The 10,874-nt window shown below is 34.3% G+C and overlaps 1 protein-coding gene across 3 annotated transcripts in view; it reads right to left on the bottom strand.

Annotated features, from left to right (window-relative positions):
* The window catches only part of LOC110106799 (outer envelope protein 80, chloroplastic), a 14,551-nt gene extending 3,925 nt beyond the window's left edge, over window positions 1-10,626 (bottom strand). The window contains exons 1-9 of one of the 3 annotated variants that reach the window (XM_020836817.2): window positions 10,393-10,626; window positions 10,244-10,310; window positions 10,121-10,156; window positions 9,883-10,027; window positions 9,297-9,455; window positions 9,104-9,174; window positions 8,931-9,009; window positions 8,748-8,863; window positions 8,521-8,668 (exon numbers count right to left, since the gene is read on the bottom strand). In XM_020836817.2, the coding sequence (XP_020692476.1) occupies window positions 8,521-8,668; window positions 8,748-8,863; window positions 8,931-9,009; window positions 9,104-9,174; window positions 9,297-9,455; window positions 9,883-10,027; window positions 10,121-10,156; window positions 10,244-10,310; window positions 10,393-10,426 (855 nt within the window). In that variant the 5' untranslated portion in view covers window positions 10,427-10,626. The remainder of the gene's footprint in view (window positions 1-8,520; window positions 8,669-8,747; window positions 8,864-8,930; window positions 9,010-9,103; window positions 9,175-9,296; window positions 9,456-9,882; window positions 10,028-10,120; window positions 10,157-10,243; window positions 10,311-10,392) is intronic. The other 2 variants (XM_020836828.2, XM_020836825.2) reach the window with 2 other exon arrangements.
* Between the last annotated feature and the right edge of the window lie 248 nt (window positions 10,627-10,874).

Raw genomic sequence — 10,874 nt, 5'->3', positions numbered from 1 at the left:
GATAAGATTGTTAATATTATAAGTGCTTATGCTCCTCAAATAGGTTTGAATATGAGTTCAAAATTAAAATTTTGGAATGACTTAGAAGTATTAATACTAAATATACCTCTTGAAAAAAGAGTTTTTATTCGAGGAAATTTAAATGGACATGATGGTAGAGAGGTAGATGATTTTAAAAGTATCCATGGTGGCCATGAGTTTGAAAAGAAAAATAAATGTGGTAAGACTGTATTAGATTTTTCTTTAGTTTATGACTTCTTAATAGCTAATACATTATTTAAGAAAAGAGATGGGCATCTTATCACTTATAAAAATAGATATAGTAAAATGCAGATTGATTATTTTCTTATAAAAAAATTAGATCGTTTAGATTGCAAATATTGTAAAGTTATTCCGAGTGAAAATTTATGTACTCAATATCGATTATTAGTTTTGGACTTTAAGATAAAGAGCCAAAAAATAAAAAATAAAGTAAAACGATTTTCTAGTATTAGATGGAGGCATTTCAAGAATATTAACAAGTATTTTTGAGAGTAAGATTTTAGATCTTAATATTCTGTCTATGCATGAGGATACCATTATTATATGGGAAAAAGTGACTTGTGATATTAAGAATATTACAAAAGATGTGCTTGAAATTTCGAAGAGAAAAGCTCTTAATAGTAAAAATAGCTGGTGATGGAATCCAAATGTGCAAGAAAAGATAAAAAATAAGAAGATTGGTTATAAAAATTGGTATAGATGTAAAATTTTGATAATTGGGAAAGCTATAAAAAGGCTCGTAAGAAATCTAAGAAAGCTATTTGTGATGCAAAGAGCTTAGCTTTTAATGATTTAAAATAGATTAGATACTGAGGGAGAAAGATATATGTATAAGTTAGCCAAACAAAGAGATAGGAGTAGTAAGGATTTAGTTCAAGTGAAGTGTATTAAGGATGAAGATCAAAAAATACTTTTCTTAGAAGATGATATTCAACAAAGGTGGATGAAGTATTTTGCTAAACTTTTTAATGAAGAATGTGAAAAAACGATTGACTTTAGTGACTTTATCACCCCAAATAAAAATAAAGATTTTTGTTTTTATCGGCGTATAAGTAAAACTGAAGTTAGAGAGGCTTTAAAGAAAATGAAATGTGGACAAGCTGTTGGACCTGATGATATTCCAATAGAGATGTGAAAATGCTTAAGAGATAAAGGAATTTCTTGGCTTACTAAACTTTTTAATACAATTTTGAAGAATAAAAAGATGTCAGATCAGTGGAGATTGAGTGTGTTAATTTTTATTTTTAAGAATAAAGGTGATGCACAAGAGTGTGCGAATTATAGAATAATTAAGTTAATGTGTCATACTTTAAAACTATGGGAGCGAGTTATAGAGCGAAGATTGCGACGTGATACTAATGTTTCTCAAAATCAATTTGGATTCATGCCGGATAAGTCTACTATGGAAGCCATACATTTATTGAGAGGTTTGATGGAGAAATATAGAGAGAATAAGGAGGATCTACATATGATATTTATTGATTTAGAAAAAACATATGATAAAGTTCCAAAAGAAGTGCTATGGAGAGTTCTTGAAAAGAAAGGAGTTAATAATGCTTATCAAATCATTAAAGATATGTATGCAAGAGCTATTACTTGTGTTCAAACACAAGGTGGTTTGACCAAGTATTTCCCTATTTCGGTTGGATTACATCAAGGATCAACCTTAAGTCCATATCTTTTTTCTTTAGTCATGGATGTTCTCACTAGACATTTGCAAAAGGATGTACCTTGGTGTATGCTTTTTGTTGATGATATTCTTCTTGTTGATAAGACTAGAGAGGGAGTTGAAGGTAAACTCGAATTATGGAGGTCAACTTTAGAGTCTCAAGGTTTTCGCTTGAGTAGATCTAAAATTGAATATATGGAGTGTAATTTTAGTAGCAATAGACCTAGTGATGGGATTGTGACTTTGGGCGATCAAGTCATTAATAAGACTACACGTTTTAGATATCTTGGATCTATTGTTCAGAGTGATGGTGAAATTGATGGGGATATTATCAACAAAATTCAAGTTGGATGGTTGAAGTGGAGGAATGCATCGGGCTTATTGTGCGATAGACAAGTCCCCCTCAAACTTAAGGGAAAATTCTATAAGATGGTGGCGAGACCTGTAATGCTTTATGGTGTCAAATGTTGGCCATTAAAAGAGAAGCATAATACTAAGTTAAGTGTGGCAGAGATGAGGATGCTTAGGTGAATGAGTGGCTTGACCCTTAAAGATAGGATATGAAATGAGCATTTATGTGAAAAGGTTGGAGTAACTTCAGTGGAAAATAGGATTAGAGAGAGTCGCCTCAGATGGTTTGGTCACATTAAACGGAGACCATCCAATGACCGGGTTAGGAAAGTTGAGGTATTATATTTGACTTATGTTAAGAAAGGTAGAGGTAGACCTAAAAAGACTTGGTTAGAAAATATTAGAAATGATCTTTATTTATTAGATTTAAATGAGATTTTGACTTTTAACCGGACACAATGGTAAAAAAGGATTTATGTAGCCGACTCCACGTAGTGGGACAAAAGATTGTTGTTGTTGTTGTTGTCGTCGTCAAATATTGACAACCCTAGGTATAGAATAAAGTTAACACCTCATGTCACACTAGATAGGAATGAATGAAGAATGAGTATTTATAAAATCAACCCAAATAGTCTAAATAAGGCAAATGATGATTATGATTATTAGGGTTGGATGGATAGGATAAATGTTCCTTCGGATGGTGAATTAGAATTGGTCATTTTTAGAGAAGTTGTAATGCAGGCTAAACAATGGATCATCGGGCTAAAGATCTTCTTAAATATCTTACATCTAAACTGAGATTAGCTAAATTTCAAAATCTGAAATCACTCTTTCTAGCCAAAAACCCTCTTGGAAAACTTCTTCCCATCATATTCAAGGTTAAATTCATTCCTCCCAAGCCTGTGTTCTTTGAGGTTTCAACATTTGCAAGCAAAAGGAGTTGTACAAAGCAATCTGATAGTTGTAAACTTGCTTCCAAAGCTTTACTTTAATTTTTACTCATATTTTTCATGTAGCTATATTATCTGAGCCTTAAGTTTTGTAAAATCAATTTTTTTGTTTTTTCTTTCTTTTGCTAAGCTTTTGGAAAGGCTTTGATTTTTTTTTTCATCTAGAAGAGTTGTACTTCCCCATGTACGAGAGTCATTGGGCTGCTTAAGTCCCTTAAAATTAGATATTTGGGTATCCTTACCATTAACAACTATGGTATATTAGGTTTCTCCACCATCAAGGATATATGCCTTAGGTTTAATCAAACCTCATAAACATTCTTTATGTCTCAGGTTCTACAGTTTAGTTTAGTTTAGTAGCATTTCTATTTGGGTAGAATTTTCAGCTAATGAATAATATAGCCATTATAGTGCTAAGTTTGCATAAAGTTAACTATCTCACTTGTGCTTAAAGTTTTATGCCCCCATATCTAGCATTGTAATTAAATTACCATATCATCATATTTAATATTTGTATAGTTATGTAATTAGTGGTTACAATGAATCAATTATACAGTAAGTATAGTTGAATAGATTAAACCCATTGTATTTACAAGTAAAATTACCATGCATAATGTCATAATTTATATCGCTAGATACTTGTGTGGTGGTTTGCGTAAATTTAATTTAAAGATTATTAACTGTGGGTGATCTAATATAATTAAATATTGAATCATAAAAATAGTGGTTGAAACACCTGTTTATTTCATTAGCTTGTTCATATTAAGTAAATCATTTAACCTGACTTCTACATTAGTTGTATAATTAGATTATGTGATTGATTATTATTTTGATGGATACATCATTTAATTAGCTTTCACATAGTTTCTTATAGTAATATATTTTGTGTTTTGTTGTGTAAACTTTGAGGGATTTAAATTGGTGAATTTTGAAAGAAGTTCAAAGTGCTCAATAGCACACCCATTTCAACACCACCATCACCCTCCCCGCCCCCTCCGCGGCCCGAAAATTGCACAACCATTTGTTATATAATTAGATTATTTGATTGATTATTGTTTTGATGGATGCATCATTTATTAGTTTTCACATGTTTCTTATAGTAATACATTTTATGTTTCGTTGTGTGAACATTGAGGGATTTAAATTGGTGAATTTTGAAAGAAGTTCAAAGTGCCCAATTGCACACCCAATTAACACCCCCTCCCCCTCTGTTGCGTTCCTTTTTCCTTACAGTAGATGCACTAAAGGTGTTTGATGAAATGTCTAAATCAAGTTGTTGTCAGCTCTACCAAGGACAGCTGGAAGAAGAGAGGGCAATGAAGCCATTAATCAAGCAAATGATGTTGAGATGGCTGATCATTGTGACCCTCCTATTAAAGCAAAGATAATGGAGGAATCAGAGTTGCTAGGAGATGTCTCAGCACAAGACCTTGGCCTCAGAGTAACGAATTCATCAAATCGTAGAGGTGTATGGGGAGGTGGAGACGATGTTGTTGAGGTGAAAGAGAAAGAGCTGCAATAGCTCAAGAAAAACATCTCTAGATGGATCTCAAACTCAAGAGAGTGGAGATGACTTTAGATTAGAGTGGCATAGCCTGGTCAGTTCCTCAGTTCATTTCTCTGTTCCAGATAAAAGGATTAAAAGACTTTGCATTGTTTGTCACACATCACCTCTTGTTACTGGCAACTAATGGATTATAAACATCTCTTAACGGACAGAAAGAAATATTTCTTTGTTCCCAACAATGAAAATTGAAAATTTTGCATTGGATCAGAGTATGCAACAAATATGATGTATATGGAGAAATTATAAATTGTAGAGGTAATCATATATTTATCCTCCTGGAGCAAGGGAATAAAATTGGTGTTGATTTTGAAGAATTCTTGAGCCTATTTTCACGTTCATCGCAGATGCCAAGCCATCAAAGGAGAGTGAGACTTGAGCATCATTGTTGTGACAAAAAGAGTGGCAAAAAGTTAACAACAAAGAGACCTGTCGCAAAACAAAAGTAGAGTATGATTTTTTTTCTAATTATACCATGGAAGTTTGATGCTGCTGAAACTAAGCTGTAGGAGATTGAAACTAACACTGAAAACATCTCCTTAGAGATAGTTGGAGAAACAAAGAAGAATAAGAGGGTGCCCGAGAAGAAGGAAAGAAAGATGTGACAAAAGAAATTTATCTTGTGACACAGATTGGACGAGATTAAGACTAAGGCTTCATTTGGGACAGCTTTCTTACTGCTCCTTAAAATAGCTTTCTAGTACAAAAATTAAATTTTTGTACTAGAAAGCTGCTTTAAGAAGCAGTAAGAAAGTCATCTCAAACGAAACCTAAATACATTCAGAACTACTTGGATAGAACTGATATGACGTAGGAAGCAATATTGAGGATGAAGTGGACTCTGCATCAGGACCACTGAGCTTGCCCGAGGAGATTGCTAATTGCAATTGTGGCCAAGAAGTAAATTTTGAGGAACAGTAGGACTCCCCCCTCAGCCTAAGCGTGAAAAGCTCATGAGTAGAATTTATCTAAAGTCTTAATGAAATAATTTGGTAGGTTGATGATGATAGATCCCGCATAATAAAGACCACACATAGAGTGCCCATGGGAAGTTGAACTTCATTCAACTGGGACTAAATGTTGCAGTTATGATCAAATCACAACCTAATTGGAAGACTTCCAATGATCAGCTGATCGACAAGATTTCTAAGCACAACACAATGCATGCTAGCCAATAAATTAAGTGCCATTAAATGATACTAAGAGGACGTATAGAAGGCCCGAGAATGTGGTGCAAAATATGACTATGAAGATGAATAAATCCCTAGCAAAGCTTGATGTTATGGTCAAGCATCTCGAGAAAATATATGTTCAAATAACCAATGCAAAAAAAGATTTAAAGAAGAACCTAAAGCACAATTAGAAGTAGTTTGACAAAATGAAAGAGCAGGATGAGGGTTACTACAAAAAATCAATCCTAGATTTAAATTAAAAGGGTATTTCAAGTAGCGATATATGAAAATGATTTCCTAAATAATAAAGCGAAGTGAAATAATCAACTGCTTCGAACAATAAAAGGAACAACAAAAAGGATCTATTTTGACAAATAGCAAAACAAGTCACTCACCACTAAAAGTTATTGAGATGAAGAAGAAACTTGTACTTAAATCAATAGCAACGATACTGAGGAAGAGGTGATAGAAAGAAAATAAGCAATCTGAGATATTATGATCATGACTTACAGTTGACTAAAGGAGGTTATTACACAAAGAAATTTGTTTGTTCAAATTTGTAACTACTTGAAAAGCATTCCTTTGAATATTATTTGGTATAGAAAAATAAATATAATATATGAGACAAAAAGCATAGATGTAAATTGTAATAAATTTTGCTTTCATTTTCCAGCTCTTATTATATAATAAGTTATTGTGTTTCTTCTTTTCTCCTAAATGTGCATCTGATGACTATGCGATCTGAATGGAATATATAAAATCAAATATATGAACAAAGGGCTCAACATGAATCGTTCCCATAGAACTTAATGCCCTCCTATCGTTTCTACCTAAGTTGTTGCTATAGCCTAGGAATCACTTTGCAATAGACATTTGGTGTCCCAAAAATGAGTCATATAATCTTGCTAGAACTTAAGCTTTCGACAATAGGATGTTAAGGAGACTTACCGGAAGACTCCTTGGTTGTTAGTTGAGAAGTTTTGTGAGAGAATGAAAGTCATCGGTATTGAATGGGAAGTCTAAGTGGTTCATCTGGAGGACCACGCCTTTGGTAGTTGATTGGGGGGTCCAAGATCACTGGGATAACCAAACCTTAGTTTTCAACTGGGATATGAGAAAGGGGATTAAGCCACAATTGTTCGTTAGAATTCAAATCTAAACATTTTTTAGGATAAGAAGAGAACATAAAATGAATTTGAAAGGATTTCTAAGAGGAAAATTGATAACGAATAAACTCAATATTACATTTGGCACATAGTGCAGAGTTAGAAAGGACTAATATTTGACACATGATAGTCAATATTTATTAGGAGCTCAAATTTAAAGAAAATTACACTTATGATTGGTTGCTCCTGCAAAAGAATCAAAAGGTAAGTTAGAGATACCCAAGAACCTTTTCAGATCATTAGAGTCGTAGAAACCCATTATAAGTGATTAGCCTGTGCTTGGTTTTTGCTTATCAACTAGATTTATCATGATCATAATTAAGGTGATGACATGAAGTTGATACACAATTTGCTATGAAGTTCACCAGTCTTGATCCTAGTTGACCTAAAGTTGACACAACTCTAGATATAGAAAATGATCCCATAGCACTCGCGAGATGATTTAGGTGTAAGAATTAGGTGAATAACTACAAGATGATAATGCATTGTCGTCCTTCTGTTGGGAAATATAAATTGAGTTTTTATTTTCGGAGTGAGCAAATGAGAATAATGATTATTGGCCATGATGTTTCAGAGGATCCTGAGCTTATTTTCTCATAGACAATGCTAAAGTTGTGAAAAATATTTTTACCCTCATTAAATAAAAAAAATGCATGTAAAGAATAAAAATTAACCAGGTTCAAGGAAAGATCAAGAAATCACTTAAAAATCAACCTACTCCCAAAGAAATCATGAACAATGATTGTGTTGATAATGGAGAAAAAAAAATGCATCACATAGAAACAATTATTTTATAGTGGTTTTGCAATTGGGTTTGCATCCATTGTGGCAAGAGGGAGATGATTGACTATTCAATGAGAATTATATTTGGTTGTAATGATACATTCAAATAAATAAAAAGAATAGTATTGTTGGAGGAAAACTATGGCTCATGGCTCCCTATGCATCTTTGTAGGGTTGGCCAAGAGATTAAATCCTGTGTAGATTGGAGGAAAAAGAAAAAAATCCCCATAGTGTTTGCATGATGGATTATATAGGAGTGAAAGTTCCAAAAGGATTGCTACAAATATGTGCCAGCTATTAAAGGGGATGGCAAAGTGTTGAAGTGAAGACGCCATGTGGAGAAATGAAAAAGAAGTTGAAAAAGAAGTTGGGGTTATGCACATAGGTGAAGGCGATACTTAAGAAAAGGAGAGTAATAAATATCATTTCTGCAAAAAAAAAAAAGAAATAAAAATAATATCGAGGAAAACTTGGTCTTGGCTGATAGGTACCAAAGAAGACTCTATGCCATGTGCTAAGAGAGGAAATATAAGAAGGCTCTGAGAAAAAACTGAATAGAAATCTAAGTGGCTTAGACCCAATAACTTTCGTTCCTAAGAGTGAAAAAGCATTATATGTTGAAACAAAGTAGGAGTGCTCATAAAGTACGTCAACATAAAGTGCTCGACAGTCTAAAAAGACCATTGGTCTTCCTATTCGTATTACTTGGACAATCGTGCATGACATGTGGCTAGCAAAGAATAAATTGTCAAGATAACTTTGAAACTCAGATAGCAATAATAATTAAAGAAAAAAAATGCTACAAAAGGGAAAACTTGCATACCAAAGGAACTGTAAATTCAGTGTTCATAACCAGGCATGACCTTCCAGAGCCAACTGCACCTTCTCCATATCCCCGAATACTGCCGAATCCTCCAATGGAGAATGCTTGATGAGGTGCCATATCCCCTACAATAGAAGCGCCTGTCAGGCTGCCAACAGAAGAGTTAGAAATTTTGGATACAATCTGCAAATGGAAATTGAAATTTAAAGCATTATTCTCTCCCTTACCTTGTGACAAGTAAAGCAGGCCCTATTTTAACTCCTTTTGAAGCAACAAATTTAAATCTGTTAAAAATTAGCCACTTCGATAGAAGAGGCAAGCCTTGTTCTATTTGAAAATTCAACTGATGAAAAAGGGTTAGAGAAAGATTAACCTCTAAAAACAGGAAAATACATGTGAATATCACTTACCCTAGAAAATTTATTATCATCAGCAACTGCGTATTGTGACTCCTGCTTTAATACAACCATGTTATCATGGGAAGTGCCACTGCAAATGAGAGTTAAGAATTAATAATAAGTTAACAAACAGCAAATACTCCTAATACTACTTCAAATAACATAACTTATACAAACCAGTATACCTGCAAGTTATTGGAAAACCGTCATGATCTAGATTTATTGGTCGGCCATCATCATTAATAACACTGACATGCTGAATCAAGAAGAAAGCTTCAAGCTGATATTATTCTCATAAAAACAGATTTTCAGCATAACAATTTCTCCAGGAAAATGCATTAAATGGTTCAATCATTTCCATAGAGTAGATCCACATACCTCAAACCTAATGTTGGTTTTTGTACTCCACTTGGTACTAGGAGGCTCGGTAAGATCAACTCCAGTCGAAAAACGGGAAATATTGATTCCGCCACTCCCCATTTGGGATAATCTATTGACTGGCATCCCATGTACTGCAATCTCTGGAGTGATTGAATGCTGTGCACAAAGCATTGCATGGGTTAGGAGAAGTAAGAACTGTGTGAAAACTTACCAAGAATTAATCAACAAAACCCAAAAGTAAACTTCAATAAAACAAATACATTTGCTGAAGTGGAACTCATTTCACTAAGCTCTTAGGCCCTAATTAGTTTGAAGGGATTGAAGGGGAGGAAATGAAAAGTTAACTTGAATAAAAAAAATAGATTTGCTCACATTTTTTTATTTTTATTTTTATAGATTTGCTCACATTTCCTAACTCCGATTACCTATTAATTACACTGAAACTAAGCACACCCAATATCAAATAATGAAGTAAAATATATTTGCATTCCAAACATGACTGTTTATTTCCTCACTTTTATTACATCTCAAAGCACACGCACTGTAAAATGCTGAAGTAAAGCTTTTGTAGAATTACAATAACCTGAATGATGAATGATTGCTGGGACAGCCACTCGGGCCTTGGCCGTCTAATAGCAACAACTACATTAGAGTCCTGAAGACCCTTATCCCACAACAAATCAAGCTTTTCACTTCCTCCAAAAATGTCGGGATGCTTAATGCTAACCCTGCCATTTTATATCATACGCTCATTAAACAAAACCAGAAACCTTTCTAAGCGAAAAAGGAAAATCAAATCTAAGCCAAAAACTGCATCCAACCTGCCAACAATCTGTGAAAAAGGACTGCTAGAATTCCTGAACACCGATCAAAGACAACAACAGTTCCATCAATTTGATCGAACAGAAAAGGCATATAAGAATATCAGAGAATGGAAGAAGTACCCGAGTGATGGAACTAAGAGAGCTCCGCATAGCTTGTGTGTTAGGTCCACATTGAAATCTATCTTCGCTGTTGAACAAATCATAACATAATCCAAGGGGGGCAAGATAGAAATAGAAAGACAGGGGGGTTCAGAGTTTGAAGTTCGCACCTTTTCCGGCATGGATGCTTTTCTGAGCTCCCATCAGAAACTTCTCATCGGAAGAGCCTTGTATTGGCGAACGAATGAGCTCACAAGGGCTCTAAAGCGAGAAAGGGGCCGGGGAGGGAGATATATATAAAGGGAGAAAGAGAAGCGCGAGGGAAGATGGCCACGCTTCGGGTTGAAGAACATAAGGTTGCTTCTTTGCGTCTGAAAGATGGCCAAGATAGGAATACCAAGAATCCTGTTCGCCAAGTAAGACACCCAATATATATGCTATAAAAAGGATAATTTAGAATTATTTGAATGAATGTAAAATAAATACATGATTTTACTTTTTTTGTGAAGTAAAGTGAATGCAATATAAAATATAAGAAGGTTTGGACTGGGGTGGTTGGCGGTCGGCGGCGGCGGTGGCTGCCGGTGGGGGCGGCAGCCGGTGACTGATGGCAACAACATTACGTTTGCATTGTCTTTGTAAATGGTCCAAA

Source organism: Dendrobium catenatum, unplaced genomic scaffold (genome assembly GCF_001605985.2).
Source record: "Dendrobium catenatum unplaced genomic scaffold, ASM160598v2 fragScaff_scaffold_273, whole genome shotgun sequence".
In the NCBI taxonomy this organism is placed as follows: Eukaryota; Viridiplantae; Streptophyta; class Magnoliopsida; order Asparagales; family Orchidaceae; genus Dendrobium; species Dendrobium catenatum.
This window is presented reverse-complemented; position numbering and strand designations above follow the sequence as displayed.